The sequence below is a fragment of the Nicotiana tabacum genome, chromosome 3 (genome assembly GCF_000715075.1).
Source record: "Nicotiana tabacum cultivar K326 chromosome 3, ASM71507v2, whole genome shotgun sequence".
NCBI classification, from domain to species: Eukaryota; Viridiplantae; Streptophyta; class Magnoliopsida; order Solanales; family Solanaceae; genus Nicotiana; species Nicotiana tabacum.
This window is the reverse complement of record NC_134082.1, coordinates 164,481,555-164,501,782: the sequence shown is the minus strand read 5'-3', so window position 1 is coordinate 164,501,782 and position 20,228 is coordinate 164,481,555. Positions and strand designations below refer to the sequence as shown.

The following is a 20,228-nucleotide window of genomic DNA, read 5'->3' as shown; positions in this document are numbered from 1 at the left end:
CGGTCTCCGCCCGTCTCAAACTTATCTTTTCTTCTTTTTGGAATCGCGGAACAGTATCTTCCTCAATCCTCAACTTCGTGCTATACCTGTTATAAACATCATTCCACGTTGTAGCTGGGAATTCTCGAAGGCTTTCCTTAAGTCTCCTCATAGCTTCCGAACTCTTTTCATTCAAATTACTTGTGAAAGCTATCACTGCCCAGTTGTCAGGTACGCGTGGCAATGTCATTCTTTCACGTTGAAATCTGTCCACAAATTCTCTAAGCAGTTCAGAGTCCCCTTGCTTGATTTTAAAAATATCCTCCATTCTTTTCTCTACTTTTTGAGCTCCCGAGTATGCTTTGATGAAAGAATCTGCAAGCTCAGCAACAGAATTTATAGAATTTTCGGGTAAAAGAGAATACCATGTTAACTCTTCTTTGGTGAGTGTTTCGCCAAATTTTTTGACTAGAACTGATTCAATCTCCTGCTTAGTCAAATCGTTGCCTTTTACACCCATTGTGAACGCAGTCACGTGATCTCGTGGGTCTGTTGTTCCATCATACTTTGAAATATTAGGCATGTTGAAATTTTTTGGTATTGGGAGTGGAGCAGCACTTGGCCTCTAGGGCTGTTGCGAATATCTATCCATATCTACCCTTTTGATTATGGGCGGCACCCCGGGTATCTGCTCTATGCGCTCATTTTGCTCCTTGAGCTGTTTCTGCAATGTTAGTACTAAATTTTGTAAATCAGAATTAATTACATTACCTGGTTCTCTCTCCTGTGATTTACTGGGAGTTCCACCGCTACCTGAATTAACAAGCCCAGAACGAGGGTTTTCCACAGTGTTATTATTTGGAGTAGGTGTGGGTGTTATAACAGGTAACTGGTTAACAAGTGCCTTAACAGCTTTGTTGACTTGAGCAACAATTAATTTATGCAACGCTTCATTAATGGCTTCAACATTTTCAAATTGAGCATACTCGTTTATTTGAGACCCATTAGGAGAACCCTCACGAGATTGTCGTGGAGAGTCTTGCGGAGTAGGAACTTGAATGTTAATATTCTATGGACCTCCCTGATTTTGTTGGTTCTCTTGGTTTCTTGGGGTGTTGTCATTGTTATTCGACATAATTGATACAACAAGGAAGGTTAAGTGAAAAGAAAATAAATTATCAGATTTCCGGTAATGGAACCAATTTGTTCAACCAAAAAATAGAATTTCAGTCAAAGCTAGAATTTAGAAGAACACGGGTTACTGATAATCAAAAGAATATGCAAAGGAAAGTAATTTGGGGTAATTAGAGTATAATTAGGAGAAAAAACAAGTAAATCAAAGTATATTCCGATAATATCTCTTGTCCGTACAATTGATCAGATACCTCCCTTTTATAGGTATCTTGAAGATATGCGTTTTCCCCAAATCATAATGAGGCTATTATGAATAAGTAAAGACATTGAATGTTACGTTACATAATCATTATAATCAATACAAATTCTCTAATGTATCCAGTATTTAATGCCTGTCAAATTTTGTATCTGCGCTCTTTACTATGGTCAGATCCATTCCTTTTGATTCTTGGATATATATGACTTAAATAGGTATGGTCACCTGTGCCTCTTCCTTTGTCCTTGCTCGTTTCTATTGCTGCTCATGCCTCTTGACTAATTATAATTCTTTGACTATTTGACCAGTCCACGTGTCTCAACACGTCACTTTTATATAAATGTCCAAACCGAGGAGATTCCGGATATGATTGAAGGAGTCAGAAGAATAATGCCGGACCTTCCCGGAACTGAGGAGTAAAATTTACATTCGATATAATACAAAGCTTCGAATGGAGGAAGACACGTTCATTCAATTGAAAGTCAAAACAGGTCTGGAGATCAAGTGGATGTGATTCTTGGGTGATTCGAATCTAAATGCAAAAATCTAAAAAATAGGTCCGAGCAAAGAGATACGAGATTTTCTTCACGGGCTGGAAAAGATCCGGCTCTACCCGAACATGCAAGGAATTACCCTGCTAAATTGTAAAATTTCACAGGAGAAGAATGAAGATTAGGAAGAACATGGGTAAAACACCCACGAGATTGCTTACAAGGACACCACACCTAACAACTGAAAAAGAAGAGATAGTTGCGGGATGGAATAGACGCGAGGAAGGAAGGTTCATTAATAACTTTGGACAATTATACAAATATTTTCGGAAGCAATCATTGAACTGAAGGCATTAGAAGCCACGAGGTCAAATGCTGAAGAACTAGAAATTATCATTGACTTCCCAAATAGGAAGGTTTACATTGGTCGAGACTCGACACCGAATTTAAAGGTAAGGCGACGACATAATTGATGCAACAAGGAAGGTTAAGTGAAAAGAAAATAGATTATCAGATTCCCGGTAACGGAACCAATTTGTTTAACCAAAAAATAGAATTTCAGTCAAAGCTAGAATTTAGAAGAACACGGGTTACTGATAATCAAAAGAATATGCAAAGGAAAGTAATTTGGGGTAATTAGAGTATAATCAGGAGAAAAAACAAGTAAATCAAAGTATATTCCGATAATGTCTCTTGTCCCTACAATTGATCAGATACCTCCCTTTTATAGGTATCTTGAAGATATGCGTTTTCCCCAAATCATAATGAGGCTATTATGAATAATTAAAGACATTGAATGCTACGTTACATAATCATTATAATCAATACAAACTCTCTAACGTATCTAGTATTTAATGCCTGTCAATTCTGTATCTGCGCTCTTTACTATGGTCAGATCCATTCCTTTTGATTCTTGGATATAAATGACTTAAACAGGTATGGTCACCCATGCCTCTTCCTTTGTCCTTGCTCGTTTCTATTGCTGCTCGTGCCTCTTGACTAATTATAATTCTTTGACTATTTGACCCGTGTCTCAACACGTCATCTTTATATAAATGTAATTTTTCCCAATACAAGCCAGTTTGGCAAAACTACAAAAATCAGCTTATTTTGAGAAGTGCTTTTTTTCAAAAGTGTTTTTCTCAAAAGTACTTTTGATAAGAAGCAGCTTGTGTTTGGCTAATTAGTTTGAAAAGCACTTCTGAACAACAATTAGTGTTGGCCAAGCTTTTAAAAACTACTTCTAAGTGTATTTTTCTCAAAAATGCTTCTCAAAAAAGTGCTTTTGGAGAGAAGCTACTTTTTCAGCTTCTCCAAAACTGCTTCTGCTTCTCCTCAAAAACACTTTTTTCTTTCCAAAAACTTGGCCAAACACCTCAATTTTTGGTCAAAAATATTTTTGACCAAAAAAAAATACTTTTAACAAAAAAGAAGATTGGTCAAAGAGGCTATGAATATAATAGAGTTGTAGATAGACTTTTTCATAAGCCAATATATGCAGCAAGAAGTGATGAAATGGACGAACTTATGATTCATTAAAAAAATCCTTATGCGAAAAGTCACGTTATCACGATAATTCTCCCCTTTTCAGTAATCTAACCAAAATCCTTATATTCATATAACCCTTCAAACTTATCCAAAAATTAGTAATTAGATAGAATAAATAGATTACTTCTAATCAATATGAAATACATAACTCAATATGAAATCTAACAAAATATGATCCATTTATCTTAAAAATAATATATATATATATATATATATATATATATATATATATATATATATATATTCACCTCATAAAAGATAGATATATATTGGCTTACGAACGAAAGAATAAAGAGATTAAAGTATTCAAAGAACACTTGAGAAAGTAATCGTACACATTAAAATTAAGCATTCAGATTAACTATCATATCCCAAGTAAGGATCATGAATATATTCAGAAACTATAAAGAAAATATTATGTAAATTTTAAAATCTTCTATGAAAAAAATTATATTTAATGTTGATTTAAACTGATGATATTTTTCTCGATACCGTATCAAGCCAAATCGCAGGAATGTTGTTCTTCAAGTCGGCTTGAATCAATTATAATTTTCAATATTTTCCTTGAACACCCGTACCCTTAATAGTAATAAATAATAATGCAGGACTGCCCAAGGAATGCCAAATAAAACTGGAAACCAATCCTCTTTCCATACCCCAGAGGTCTGTTACCCAACGCTCACACGCGGTAGTTTAGGAGGCTATTTAGCGGTGCCTACATAGTCATGTGATTCAACGTGGTGCTTCTACTTTAAATTCTAGGTCACCTACCATTGTCTCTCTTTATTGCTAGCTATATTTTTTTTTCAAGAATAAATATTTAGCTGTTTGATTTCCAAATTCATGGCTTCTCTTACTTTTTAACATTTTCCTTTTTTGTGTGATTTGGGATGGGAACAACGAATATCTTAACGGTGATAGGGCAGGAGCTACCATAGGAGTGATCAATTGAATCGAGAAATTATAAGTACTCCCTTTCTCTGCGGAATGAATTAATAAGAAAAGTATATAAACTGACACAATGGGGGTATTGTATATATAAATCAAACATTATTTCTTGTGCATGTATGTTAAATCTTAAATATTTTTAGCGAAATTTTTAGCTTGTTCACGAAATTTAAATCATTCTTTAGTTTCGACTATTATATAAGAATGTTGCTTTTACCTATTTGGTTTCGGTCAAACTCTATCATCATAGACAAGCCTTTTGATGTGATTCCGAGTATTGGAGGAGCATAATGGCTTCAAGCGCCACATCAAAATGGGGATCTTGTGAATGAGTTGTTAGTTAATTAGCGCTTATATATAATTTTTCTCTTTATAATAAAATTACTAAAAAGGAGAAGATTATCCGCCATAACTATAGTTCCACTTTCACATTTTAACTTACGGTTACATAAGACAGTAACTTAAATAAATAAAAACAACAAAGAAGAACACATATTCGAAATTATTAATTCCCCAGAATACCCCTGAAATCTCCACCAATTCAATTCTTCACTTCCTCCTTCTCCACCTCCTCCTCCTCCTCCTCGAAAGCAGACACAGGATAAGCCCTAGAAAGTCCAGCAGGGGTAGCAAAGGTAATTTTCTTACACTCCGGGTCTTGAATTGAAATATCAGAAAGGGTAACCCAGATGAGAAGCTCCTTGCTTTTAACACCAGTGAGCTTCTTCATCCGACGATCCTGAACGATCGCCGTCACCTCAGTGTCGTACCAGACGAGCTTACCGATCTTCTTAAACTTGTGCTCTTTCGCCTTCTTCTGTTTCAGCCAAACGAAACCGGTTTCTTTGTTGCGGCCAACCTCTAAGATGTCATCTAAAGGGAGTAGACCATTTGGCATGTTGATTTCCTTTAGAAGTTCAAGCGATTTCTGCTTGCAAATCACTGGATCGGTGTACACTTCAGCATTTTCCCTTTGGTTTTCGATAACTAGCTGAGTCGCCATGTTTTCACCAGAAAAATGAAAGAGAATTGAATTCTTAGCGACTGAGAGTGTAATACTAATTGAGGGGTGGGGGCTGTGAGGAATTGGGGATGGATGGGGGTAATATTTATAGGGAAGATATGATATTAAATTACTGAATTGCCTTTGGACTATTTATTTGTTTATTTTTTGGATCTTGTGACAAGTATTTACGTAATTGAGTAATAAACTCTTAGAAATTTTATGAAATCAAGAAAGTCTTTAACTATACTACTCCATCCGTCTCATATTATGTGTCGTGTTTTTCTTTTATACGCTCCTTAAGAAATACTCTTTCCGTTCATTTTTAGGTGTTCACTTTATACTTTTTACGCCCCTTAAAAAATAATAATTGTAGTATGTATTTTACCATATAACCCTTAATAATGATAGCATTTCAAAAAATCTTAGGAAATAATTTTGAAAATGAACAATTAATGACAATGGTAAAACAAGAAAAAAATTATCTTTCTCTTGATTTAGTATAGTGGACAAATAAAAGTGAAAATGTATTCTTAGTATAGTGGATAAATAAAAGTGAACGGAGGGAGTGTTAATTAGGAAAGAGATTGGACTATTCTACTCTTATTTATGTCATAAGATATAATTTTTGTTCATTGAATATTTATTCTATTTATATATTATCTTTATTTTTAAAAATAATCATTACTTAGGGTAAAAAAAAAATTTAATTTTATTATAATTTAAGATAATTATTTTTAATAATCACGATCGTTAATATGATACGGTTGGAAGAGTATACAGGTTACTACTTTTCTCGAGGAGTCTGTCCCGATTACCCGCTTACTTCATCTTCTTTTAAATCATATGACATTAAAGTAGTTGAAATTAACCTTTTCAGGTCTTGTCGGTGTTGCCTCACATTTATAGATCGTGATGTGCTTTGAAATGGTCGTCTTATGTCCCCTTTCAATGAGAAACCCTGTTATCCAATACGTAGCTCTTTTTTCTCCTATTTTAATCCTCAAGCAGGTGAATTTTCAATTTTCCAAAAAGTATATTTCTTTATATCGACAATGATACATAAAAATTTCGACACACTAGCCTAACTCTCTTTAGTTTAGCGTCCACGACTAGAAGTGCAACATCTTTTTTTTGTTTCGAAACTTGTGCGATTTGTAGTATATTTTGGAGTAAATTTAACGAGTGGTCATTCAATTTATGTTCTTGTACAAAAGTTATTTTTCTTTCTTTTATTACGTAAAAAATATTCAATTTTATGTTTATTACCCAAATTATTATTTTTTGTTACATAAAAATTATTTTACTTTACTTTATTTATTACAAAAGTCATATAAGCCAAATTTTATAATACTTTTATTTGAAAAGCCTATTATGTTCTTATATTTACTCTATTATTTGATTACCGTGGAGTTGTTATTAATATATATGGAGTAGTGTTTTCTTTTAGCAATTTCATGTTTAATAAATCATTACTCAAATTATTAGACTGTCCGAATCGAATGTGTCCCTAGACATAATGATATATTTATTGTTCTTGACAACAACCGAAAGTGTTATAGCTAAGGCCTACACATCGTTATGTACCACAAGATTTTAAGACATGAAGGAGGACGTTTGCAAGTTAAAGTAATATTTCTCCGTGTTTAATGTTTGCATAAAAATACTGAGGCCTCATTTGTTTGCGCTTAATGGAGGTCTGAATCTTAATTATTTAGATTTCAGATATTAAGTATTTTTTGTTTTTAACGCCTGAATCTTAATTATTCAGATCTTAATCATTAAGTGTGTTTATTTTTTTACTTCACAACCACTTATTGGGTCTGAATAGGTATGTATGATCAAGATCTATAACAGAAATTTAATTTCATTAAGATGCTATCACATATTCATTATTAACTGTCGACGCCGCCTACCATTATCAACTAGCACTATGCCACCACCAACACCATACTCAACCACCACCACCACCATACTCAACCACCACTATCACCACCATCCCCACCATCACCACCTCCACCTCCACCACCACCACTACCACGCCACTATCATCCTCAATCATAGCCGCTATCATTATCGACCATCACCACCTACTATCCCCACCACTCCGACTATCATATATCATTCTCACCCACAATCAACACTCATCCACCTCAACTACCACAACTGACCACCCCATCACCATCAACAACCACAGTCGGCACTGCCCATCATTATAACCTACCACCACCCACCCACCACCTTCCTCAGTCACAACTACTATCACCACCCACCATTATTAACTATCACCACCCACCATCACCATCCTTAATTATAATCGCCACCACTACCAATCAGTACTAGCTATAGCATGAACCACCATCATCAATCAAAACTACCACCAACCACCGTCTCTAGTCGGCATTCACATATTAGCCATCACCACCAACAACTATTGTATTTTAGAAAACTATATATTTTATTGATAGAATATTAGATTGGTTAGTATTTCATTTGAATTTTATGTTTATTAATTTTCAAATAAAAATAAATTTTATACATTTAGATGTTAAAAATCAAACAGTCTTATTTATTTCTATTCAGATCTTAGTACACATCTTAATATATTCAGATGTGTATTCAGATTCAGATGTCTTAATCTTAATACACATCTTGATATTCAGATGTGTGTTCAAATTTAGACGTCTTAATCTTTGAAAAAACAAATGAGGCCTAAGTACAAGATATGCATATTTCTTATAAATATTTGTCACTTAATTATAATTAAATGACATGTATTTTAATTTTAATTTTTAATTTTATATTTGAATTATTTTATTTCGTGTAAATATTAATAGTAGCTTGTTTGGCCAAGCTTCTCCTAGGCCAAAATATATATTTTTTTCAAAGTTGAAGTGTTTGGCCAAGCGTTTAGAAGGAAAAAAAATATTTTTGAATAGAAGCAAAAGCAGTTTTGGATAATCGGGAAAAAACATCTTCTCCCCGAAAGCATTTTTTGAGAAGTACTTTCGAGTATATTTTTTAAATATTTGGTCAAACACTAATTGCTGTTCAGAAGTACTTTTCAAATTAATTTGTCAAATACAAACTGTTTCTCACTAAAAATACTTCTTAAAATAAATTGATTTTAAAAGCTTAGACAAACAATCAATAAATATTGTATCAGTATTTACCAATAATTGCATGCTTTAGAATCTGAAATTGCTTTGTGTGCTCTACCCCACTCTCCCCTTCCAAAAGTAAAAAGAAAAATGAAAACCGTTGGATTTTTGAAGAGGGAGGAGTAGGAGGTTGGGAGCAGGCTGGTGGAGAAGATTGATATTTATGGAACTTGCCCGCTTTTATTTGTCAATATTCAATAGTGATTTAATTATATTTTAGGTCTGCCAACCACTTACAAGTGAACATTTATTTAAGCATGTCACGTGGTCAACACGTGTTCCCCCAACACGATGCAATGAAGATGGAATTTGCTACTGAGAGGCCAAAAATACTTTTTTTCTCTAAAAAAAATCTTTTTAATAAATTTAAAATGTTTGGCCAATATAAAGAAATACTTTTGACCAGCAACAGAAGCAGTCTTTCTGTTTTTGGGAAGAAGCAGAAAATTCTAGCTTCTTCCAAGAAGCAAAAGCAGAAATGGAAAATTAATTTATTCAAGACAAAACTATCCTCACCATGCATTTATATTTTCCAAATTATCCCTTATTAATTTAAGTTTTTTTTTTCATTTTTGTTTCTAGTTTTTATCATTCTTTTAGAATTAAAGATATCACATACATGAATCATATTGTAACCTTCTAAATTCTTTATTGACTCTTTTTGTTTTTAATTTTTTTTATGTAATGTCTTGTAACTTTCCAAATTATCGTCTTCTTTTTTCACACTAAAGCAAATATCTACATACTTTTTGGATTATCAATTCTCTTCCTACAAATAATCATTTATAATTTCTTTTGTTATATGTTATTAGTTCCCGAATCTTTAAAACAGTTATCAAACTTAATTTGTGAAAATTACCTATAAATAGATAATAAATTCACAATTGCATCGTATAGTCTATTTATATATTATTAAAAGAAGAAGAAAAAACATCACACATTAAGCCAAGTGACAGTAGACCACTTGGCAATTTAGGACAAAGTTAGTAAGGTTAGGTAATACTAATTAGTTGAATTTAAATTTTAAAAAAACTTAAATTATACATTATGTGTTGTTAATAATTAGTTACTCTTTTTGAATCTGAATTTAAACATACTTAACTATTTATTTTTATATATTTAAAATTATTTTTATTTTACGTTCAATGCCATCTTTCAAGTTTGACACTCAGAATCATCTAGTTACAATTATCATGGCTATACATAATTCCATCCGATGATATTCTTCAACCGATAAGGAATTCAATTACTATTGTGAGCACGTGATTTTTGTTTCGCACGACAATCGCTCCAAAAAGAAATAAAAAATAATAATAATTGGCCCTGCTGCACAATTTTTGGATTTCTGTGCGGCACCTTGTTGATTTGTTTGTGACTTCGGCCCGTTTTTATTTATTTACTTTATTAAAACAAAATTTAAAAAATATGTGTCCTGCATAATTCGAACCGTAATCCGGTCGTTAAATAGAAAATCATGAATAGGCATCTTCGTCCGTGATTTTATTTTGTTTGACTTTACCTGTTTTGAAATATTTTAGTGTGTGTGCAAATAATTGTATTGAGTGTGTATTTAATTTTAATTTGATTTTTTGGCTTAGTTTTGTTTTAAAATAAATGAGAAAAAAAAGAGAAAAAGAAATAAATAAATAAATAAAAAACCCTTCCCTTCCGGACTTGGGCCAATTTTAACAAAATTGGCCCAAACGAACAGCCCAAGACCCAGGCCTGCCCGGTCCAGACCACCTGATACCCAGGGTGTCCAAACGACGTCGTTTGAGTCGTGCCTGATCTGGGCCGTTGATCTCAAATTGATCAACGGCCAAGATCAATTCCCCATAACCCACCAATAAACCCGACCCGTCTCACCCGGACCGACCCCAACCCTCAACCCTCAAAACGACACCGTTTCATTTAAGACCATCAGATCCAAACCGTAGATCTAGATTGATCTAACGGTTGAGATCAACCCACCCACTAACTATATAAGCCTAGATCCTTACCCTGCCCCCCTAGCCAACACCCCCGCCTTCGTCTTCACCAAACCCATCCCCTTCAAACCCTAGCCGCCCCTGCACACCTTCACCAGAAACCCGGCGGCCTGAACGCCGGTGACCTCCACCTGAACACCATAGAACCCCCATGCCATCCTGAACCTAAATCTACCAACCACACACTTCGAATAATCCCCCAGGTCCTCGAATCTTCATTTGAAGATTCGAGTCAAAACTCGATCTACACCAACCAACCCCAGCTTCATACCAGACACTCCCCGGACCCTCCTCGTGACCAAACCATACTTGGTTTGGTCCGAATCTAACCAGGGAAGCACGAATATTAGATCTGAGTTTTGAAACCACAAGGTCCCTCGTCACTGGTTCAAAACGGTTCAAACCAAAGAGATTAAGGTCTAATGGACCTTAATCGAAGTGTTTCTCATCTGAGAAACACTTCGATTAAAGTCCGTTCAGCCTTAAGAAAGGTCTGTCCAAATCCAGGTTCAAACTTTTAACTTTTCAAGTTTAAGGTGAGTCTGCTTTCTTTTCCTTTATTTGTTTTTAGCCCGTGTGATTTGTTTTAAAAGACTGTTCATATTTGTTTTAATTTTATCAACTTTTGTTTGTCCACTTTGTTTGAACCTCTGTGTTTGTCTGAATCCCTCCCCTCCTATTCTGATGAGGCATGTGTATTGGTTGTATTCCAAATTTGTACTGACTAACTAATTCCTCGAAGTACAATTCTGTTTTAATCAGTATAAGTCGAGTCATGTGTCCCACACTTCTGAATGTCTGATTTTTGGCTACGATTGTGTATGTTAATGCTAATATAGTCGAGTCGACATGAGTCGTCAATTAGTTTCAACTGTCTGAGCATAGTAAATCAACTTGCTTCTGTTGAACATTTGTTGAACCAATTAAAAACCAAATTTGTTTACTTATAGCTGTTGATTTGGATCAGTAATGTAAAAGGGATGTTTGGTTTAAATGCTGAATTGGAGGGCATGTGCACTCTTGCACAGCATGTGCATTGGTGCACCTCATGTGCATTGGTGCACAGCCTGTGGCCTGCATAAAGGTTTTTGTTTAATTTTAAAATGGTTCGACAGCATATGCTGTCAACATATCCTACTGCCCATACTTGCTTTTAGTTAAATAAAATGGAAAAGTTAAATCTACCAGGGAATGATGGGGTTTAATACTTAATTAACTAAAGTGGAACTGAAAAAAGGTTAAAGGCACATGGGAGGGTACTGGGATACTCTAAAAAAAAACAGGCTGTTAAAGGTTTAAGGAAGGCATATAAAAGGGGAAGACATCTGACTGAGGAGGATATACAGAATTAGAGGCAGAGGGATTAGAAAAGAAACACACACACACTGTGAAGATAGAAAGAAAAGAGAGAGTTGACAGGAATAGAAAGAGAGCAAGAAAGAGAGAAAACAGATTAGGAAATCAGAAATTTGGTCTCGTTTGTCTGAACTTCATCTATTGTCAATACATTAGGCAGTGTTGCTTCTTCTAAAATTCAATCGAGATTATTGTTAGTATTTTGTGGCATTTGGTATATTCCGGAATTGGATTGTCTGGAGCATTGTTGCCATCACACTGTGTGCTATTTCGTTTGGCTGTTATTTTCCTTCAACTCTAGTTCCACCTCGCATCAGAATCCTTTTCTTTTGTGCTGTTCTGATTGTTGTTGCTATTCTGCTCATTGTTATTGTTGCCCTGTCCTGCTGCTACTTCTAGTCCTGCTTCTTTCTGCTGCTGATTTCCACATCTTCTTCTTCTTCTCCTTTGCATTTTCAGCATTTCCAGGTACACATTTCAAGTCCCATATAGATGTAATTAAAACAGTTGGAAAGCATGAAATGAAAAAAGGTTGAAGAAGTTCAAGTATTTGTTATAGTATTCATAATACATTAGCAGGCCTGTGAAAGTTGATTTAGTTTATGATTCAACAGTTCGAAAGTATGTATTGATATTTGACTGAGTTTACCCTGTTGTATTTTAACTCTGTAGTTGTTTGTCAGTAGGGGCATGTATATTTCGACTTTATACAATACTGTTCTTGTTTCATTTAGTTTTTTTTTTGTTTAGTTAAGACTAGTCCACATAAGTTTAGTTAAGTTCAACTCGAGAAGTGTTCGGATTAAGTGTTGTATTTCGTTTAGCTCGTACATGATTCCTTGCCAAACTAAAGTATTTTACTTTGCCAGTTATCCTTTAATCTAGTCCAAATAAGTTCAGTTTAGTTCAACTCAAGAAATGTTCGGATTAGGTATTGCATTTCATCAATCTCATATGTAGTCTTTTGTTCGACTGAAACGTCCTCGCAAGGCATGGCGTTTTACTTTATAAGTAGTTAATCAGAAACTGACAAAAATCCGGATTAGGCAAAAGCCTATAATTGAATTAGCATGTACCTTTTCTTCTAGTTTTAAAGACAAATGCATTAGAAATGTAGCCATTTTAGGATATCCTTTTCTAAAATAGAGATGAGCCTCGCCAAATAAAGATGCAAAATTGCGGGGCCCTCAATAAATAACCATGTTAATTATTTAGAATTCAAGATAGGCCATTTAATAAATTTCATGGCCTTCTACAAAGATAATAACGCGTTAGACTCTGTTGGCGCGACTTAATTAAATCACATTCTTAAATTCGGGTGCACATTTGATGTGACCCAAATCCGAATCTCAACGAAGTCCAAATGTGTCGACGATCACGGGTGCATTGATTGTGACGTGGTTCGAGATGCATTTTCACGACGTTGCAATTCTATAAAAAATAAGTAATAATAATAAAGCAGTTTAAACTTAATAAAAGCACGTAAGTCATAACATGTATTTAAATCAGATATTTAGCCATTATAACAATTTAAGCGACCGTGCTAGAACCACGGGATTCGAGGGTGCCTAACACCTTCCCTCGGGTCAACAGAATTCCTTACTTAGAATTTCTGGTTCGCAGACTTCATTCGGAAAAGTCGAAAATTTCCTCGATTTGGGATTCAAGATAAACCGGTGACTTGGGACACCAAAAGCCAAACCTTTCCCAAGTGGCGACTCTGAATTAAATAAATAATCCCATTTCGAATATTGTCACTTAAATTGGAAAAACTCCGCCCGCGCATCTAACCCCTCGGGGCCGGGCGCGCAAAAAGGAGGTGTGATAGCTCTGGCAACTCCGCTGGGGACTATGACCCAGAACCACTGGTTCAGGGTCCAAGAATTCGAGCTTAGAATAATTGTTATATTTTGGCTTTATTATCTGATCTTTATTACATGTTTTGCATAAAAGTGCTAAATGTTGTCTTTTACCGCTTTTGATATTATCTGAACTGTATATAAACTGTGCCGAAACCCTTCTTTTCTTACCTCCGGGGAGAAGCTCGTTGGTCGAGACTCCCTATTCTGTTAGTGTCAATACCTGAAATAAGAAAGAGGTCGGACAAGTTACAAAGCCGGACGATCTCGCGGGTCCCCGGTACGTAGCCCCCTCCTCGACTCGAGTTGTCCGCTCGGGTACACAGTCTAGAACAAATACCAAGGTTTAAACCTAGTATAATGAAACCTCATGCCGGATCCCAAGTAGGAACGCTTATTTGCATCATATTGCATTTGACTTAGGGGACTCAACACAGGGGTTGGGTCCGTCTAGGACAGGCAACCTGAAATGGAAAAGACCATCATGCTGCATTCCTATCTGTGTTGTGCATTTATTTGCTTCGGTTCCGCATGTCGACCGGTTCCTAAAAAAGGGGGAAAATAGCAGCGTAGGGGAGATAATTACTTATTTTTGGAAAATAAAACCAATGTCCAAGTAGTGTCAAAACCTCGCTGGAATTTTTTCTAAAAAAAAAAAAAGTAAAAAAAAAAACTGTCTTGTTTATTGAGAGTTATTAAAAAAAATATATATAAAAATTTTCTTTTATCACTTTCAAAATAAAAAAAAAAAAGAAAAGGTATTTATTTTAAAAGTAAAAAAAAAAAATCGAAAATTCATAATTCAAAAAATGTGTTGTTTCTTTCGTAGTACCCCTTTTATGAATTCCAGACTAATAGTCCAAATATTTCCTAAAAAAAAATATATAATAATATAAAAAAAAAATTAATAATAATACGCATTCCTGATTTCTAGGTTTATTCGATTTTTCCTATTTTACGATAGACCGAACTACGCGGGTCTGATTCTCACCGGGTTTGAGATACGTAGGCAAACCTCATCGGTTCCGGCCCCAATTTTTAAAATCCAAAAAAATATATTTTTTGTCTTTAGAAAAAAAAGAAGAAGTTTTCTTTAAAATCAAATAAAAAAAAATAATAAAAAAAATAAATAGTCTTCTTCTTTCTGAAGTCTTTCATATGAAAAAATGAAATAAGCAGCAACAAAAATCAAAAAATAATACTCTTTGCTTTCTAGTCTCTTTTTGTAAAATGCCCAAAAAATATATATATTTGAAAAATTGAATTTCAAAATATTAGGATTTTTCTTTAGAAGTGCTTTTGTAAATAAATAAAACTCATAATTCCGCATCATTTTCTTAAAAGTCCCTCTTTCAAAATTCAAGAGGCAACATCATATACATTCTTTCTTCCGTAGAAAAGGTAAAACAAAACAAAAAAAAAATCAACCAAACATATTTTTCTTTTTTTAAATTTTCCAGAATTCCAGTCAAAAGCAAATAAACTTTTAGAAGTCTTTCTTTAAAAATAAAACAAGAATCAGAATAAACAAAATTTTCTTTCTTCTTTTAAAGAAGTTCTTTAAAAAAAAAATCCAAAAAAAAAAATCAAATCTTTTGAGCCCTATACTAAATGAGCACTTGCTTCTTTATTTTTATATATTTGTTAGTTTCGAACTACGTAATGATCTGATTCACGTAGGCATCGTGATACGTAGGCAATCCTCATCGGATCCGGTCGCATTTCTTTTACTGCAAAATAAAAAAAATAATGATAAAAGAAAAACAAAAAAAAAAAACAAAACAAAAAAAAAAAAAAGAAAGGGGAAAAACTAATAAAAATGCCGGAATGACGCATGCTCTCGTAGCAAACATATAGTAATCCACTTAACTATATAGGTGCATCATGCCCAACGTGAGATTAACTATCTGTTATTTGCTGCAAATTAACCGTGCGCTTGTCGATGAGTATATCCAGGGTTTTTGAAAGACGGTTGGTTTGGTGAAAGTCTGGCCTCGCACCCATACTTCACAAGGTCAAGGGGAAGTGTTCAGCTGCCTAGGGCCAGAAGCGGTACTCACACTTACTTCACCAGGTCAAAAGGAAGTGTGGGAATGTCTTCAGAAATTCCATTGCAAACAATCCCTGTTTCTGAGGAGAGTTCGATCTCAGCCGTCCTCACGCCTGAATCCGCAACTGCGGAGGAAAATAGAATCCTACGGCTCCGCATGCTGGAAATGCTGGACGACTGGAATAGTGGGAAAGAGCCGCCAAGTGTCATCCCCGGATTCCCTGAATTATTCTCCAGGTCAAGTGGGACTTCAAATGTTCCCATAAATTATCCTGCTACCCCATTCGGGTACCCAGCCACCTCAGCCTTCTCTGCTGGATCGCCTTCTGACCCTCATCCCCGAATGTCAGCCACCGATGCAAGCATGAACATCTTTACTGCATCGCCTTGCCCGATTACGGCACAGCCTGCCACGTACAAGCCAAGCTTTGACTCATCCTCTTTTACATTCCAAGCACCATCGTTCTCAATGGAACCAACTAGATTCGCTACCAGCACTAATCCTCTACCGCCTCAGTGCGAGCTTGCGCCCAGGCAGGATCAGAGCCCCAGGATTGCAGAACAAAATGAGATTGCCAAAAGAATGAGAAGCCTTGAACAAAGTTTGAAGAATATGCAAGGACTGAGCGGACAAAAGAGCGTCTCTTACGCCGACTTGTGCATGTTCCCTCATGTGCACCTGCCAACGGGTTTCAAGACCCCAAAGTTCGAGAAATACGATGTGCACGGTGACCCCATTGCACATCTTAAGAAATACTGCAACCAATTGCGGGGAGCCGGCGGAAAAGAAGAACTGCTAATGGCATATTTTGGAGAAAGTTTGGTGGGAGTCGCTTCGGAATGGTATATGGACCAGGACATATCTCGCTGGCATATATGGGATGATCTTTCCAGAGACTTCGTAGGGCAGTTTCAATATAATATTGACATCGCACCAGACAGAAATGCTTTGTCAAACTTAAATAAGAAACCCTCGGAAAGTTTCAGAGAATACGCCATCAAATGGCGTGAGCAAGCGTCAAGGGTAAAACCTTCCATGGACGAGATAGAGATGGTCACTACTTTTCTCCAGGCTCAAGAGTCCGACAATTTCCAAAACATGATGTCGGCCATGGGAAAGCCTTTCGCAGAAGCGATTAAGATTGGAGAGATGGTGGAGAACGGTTTGAAAACAGGAAGAATTTTGAGTCAGGCAGCCATAAAGGCAACCTCCCAAGCCGTCCAAAGCGGGTCTGGAGGAATAGCAAGAGGGAAGAAGAAAGAGGAAACATCCATGGTAGTGTCAGAGGTGGGAGAATATCATAATCCCGGGCTTTGTTCTTCGGAAAGAACCTCGCAACATTATTTCCCCCACCAAAATGCGACCTACGCTCCTCAGCCTTACATGGTTATGAGCACCCAGCCTTATATCCAGCGGTCACAACCAGTCAATCGGGGGCAGGCCCCACATCCTAGGAATCAGCCTCATCACCGAAACCACTACAATCCTCGACCTATTCAGAATAATTTCCGTCCTCGGGAACCACCCAGGAGACCCAACTACACACCAATCGGTGAACCCTATTCCGCACTATTCCCTAAGCTTGTCCAAATGAATTTGTTGCAGCCCATACCACCAAACGGGCAGAACCCGGGATCACCATCATATCAGCGGGGTGTCAGATGTGCATACCATTCAGGGGTAGAAGGGCACGACACCAACGACTGTTGGACATTGAAACAAGCTGTAGAGAATCTGTTAGACCAAGGGAAGATTGTATTGAGAGACGAGGATATCCCAAATGTGACCAATAATCCGTTGCCCGCCCACGACAACGGGCCGATAGTTGGGATGATTTGTGAAGACGAGGAAGTCGATCTGGCACTGAAAGCCATAATTGCTATTGCTGATACAGAAAAGGGACCCAGGGTAACTCCGGAACAAGAAAAGGGAATAAGTGATGTATTCAAGCAGGCCTCCATGGTATGGGGGACGGTCAAAACATCTCGGCCGAACGAGCCAGTGTTTGTCGGACGCATACCACATGAGCCAAAATACAACAAAGAGGAAGATGATAAGGTGTCCCCGCTCGACGAAAGTGAGGAAATATGTGAGGCAACAAGGGAAAAGCTATGCGAAATGCACATGGTCCAGCCAGGAGAGGGCACTAGCACCGTTGAAGTATCGTACATGGGGCCAAGCACCAAGCTTCAAAACTAGAAGGCTACACCATTCTTGATCAAACGGAAGTCCTAATGAACCTGTCTTGCCACTTTCTCTGCATCACGAGTAACCCCCGAGGGTGACTCAGATGTTTTTCTTCAGTTTCATGTTTTTAATTTCCTGAATGTCGACCTTTTTCCTTATCTTCCCCAAAATGCCAAGAAATGAAATCGTGCTTGATTACTCACTTTCTTCTTCTATGTTTTCTTTTGTGTTCTCTTCAATTCTGATAAATGCAGCTTTAAATAACATGACATGTTTGAGGACTTCATGCCCGGATCACGAGAACTCCGATCAGATTTCAAATAATGAGTCAAAAATTTGAGATATAAAGGATTTGAAAAATAGGAACAACTAAAGAAAATTGGTTCATGGTTTGGAAAATGTCCGTCACTAAAGTAGAGTTTGAGAGCATGTAAATGGGTTTAGACCCGTACAGAATGATAACCTTAATAACTGCGGTTTGTCACGAGCAATTGTACCAAAAAGAAAGAAGGGTCCATACGTCATCGAAAAACGTTACCAAATGGAGCATTTGTATCTGGGCGACGTCGGAAGAAACGACGTCAGCCTTGCTTGGAAAGCAAGTGCAGTGATATGTCTAAATCACTCTGGCGATATCTTTGCACAGTTTGAGATGACGAAGGCTTTCATTCTCGCTACCCAAACACTATCAACCCTTTGCAAACCCATTTGAGCTAGTTACTCTTCTTTGATTACCCTCTTTGGAACCTGAAAATATTATTGAAAAAAAATGAATGAAAAAAAAAAGAAGAAGAAGAAAGAATTGGAAGAATGAGGAAATATATACATAAAAAAAAAATTGAAATGAAAAAGAAAAAAAAAAGAAAAAAAACAACAACAAAAATCCAAAAAAAGGGACCATATGAACTACGTCTGACTTGATTCCGAAAGGATACGTAGGCAACCTCTCCTTGGGGTTTAGTCACATCAAAATAAAATCCAGGAATTCCCCCCGAAAGTAAAACTGGGGCAGAAGTTATAACGATTCAGCGATAATCCCACCCAAAAGGTTCCAAAGTTGTAGTTCAATCCAAATTCTTTTCACCCCAAACCTTTTTCAAGTCCTTCTGATCAATCAATGAAGCATTCCAAAATAGGAAGACGGAGTTATTTGGGTCCGATACAACAAATGAGGAGAATAAAGATAAGAGAGTCTTGTCGGTGAAAACCTTTGGGCACCGTGAGGCGATGCGAGAAGAGAAATTGAAAATGAGAGAGCTTGTTTAGTAAAAACTCGCAAAGAGTACTAGCAGGCGACAGTAAGAAGAGAGATGAGAGAGGTCGACTAGCGAAAACCCGCAAAGGGCATTGTCGGCCAAAAAGATGATTCCACCTCAGAAAGTCCTGGCAAGGTTCCCGGGTTTTTGAAAAAAAAAATATAGATCTGTTTTGATTCATGAGGAAATGCAAGTTCTCGGAGGTCGGGCATCCAGTCCAAAAGGCATGTCATGTCAGTTTGAAACTGGCATACACTCCAGATAAGTCCCTCTTTTCTCCCCGAAAGGGGCGTTTCTCTTTAAACTCATATGTTCTCCTTTACATAGTTTTCTTTGAGTTCTTTTTTAATCTAACTCTTAATTCCGTAGTAATCGCAAAGAAAGGTGGCAGGACCGGTTTTACAGGGCTCCGTTTGGCGAGAGTCGAATAAAATGTACAACCTCGGTGGCGCGTCAGTCCCATCCCGACTGGCCATGATGGTTGATTTGCTTCCAAAACCGACAAATCCCCACAAGCTATCCCTTGTACAATTCCCCAAAGAAGTCCACCCCAGCACATCCCCAGCAAGTTTGCTACAAAAAAAAAAAAAAAAATCCCCACAGAGTCTCCCTGATAAAATCCCCACCAAAATCCCCAAGCAGAAAGGGACAGAAAAACCAAAGCCTTATAAGACAAATCATCACAAAATCTAGAAACGCAAGTCTGGGTAGTCCAAAGGTTTTCGCATGTGAAATCCAATCAATAGCAGAGTTTCTCAACAAGAATTGGGCCAAGACAGAGCAATTGGAACAATCAAGGCCCCCAAACCAACCGCCGTTGTCAAACTAATAATCTTTCTTTGTTTAAGAAAATTGAGACAGGTGCGACACAAAGCAGCTGTGCAAGAAGCAGGTGTAGCCCAAAAGAGATAAAGCGCGCAAGCATTGAAACAACCCTGCAGCAGAAAACGACCAAAGGTAAGTTTCCCATAATATTTTCATGCATTTTGATGGATCTCCCTGGCATAACCC

General features: G+C 36.6%; 1 protein-coding gene across 1 annotated transcript; it reads right to left on the bottom strand.

Annotated features, from left to right (window-relative positions):
- Positions 1-4,758: 4,758 nt before the first annotated feature.
- On the bottom strand, positions 4,759-5,456 carry LOC107783106 (uncharacterized). Its single transcript, XM_016604077.2, has one exon. It carries the CDS (start codon positions 5,357-5,359, stop codon positions 4,898-4,900), a length of 462 nt encoding a protein of 153 aa, XP_016459563.1. The 5' UTR covers positions 5,360-5,456; the 3' UTR covers positions 4,759-4,897.
- Positions 5,457-20,228: the final 14,772 nt, after the last annotated feature.

Coding starts and splice junctions, on each gene's coding strand:
- LOC107783106 (XM_016604077.2), bottom strand. CDS start 5,359: ATGGCGACTCAGCTAGTTATCGAAAACCAAAGGGAAAATGCTGAAGTG.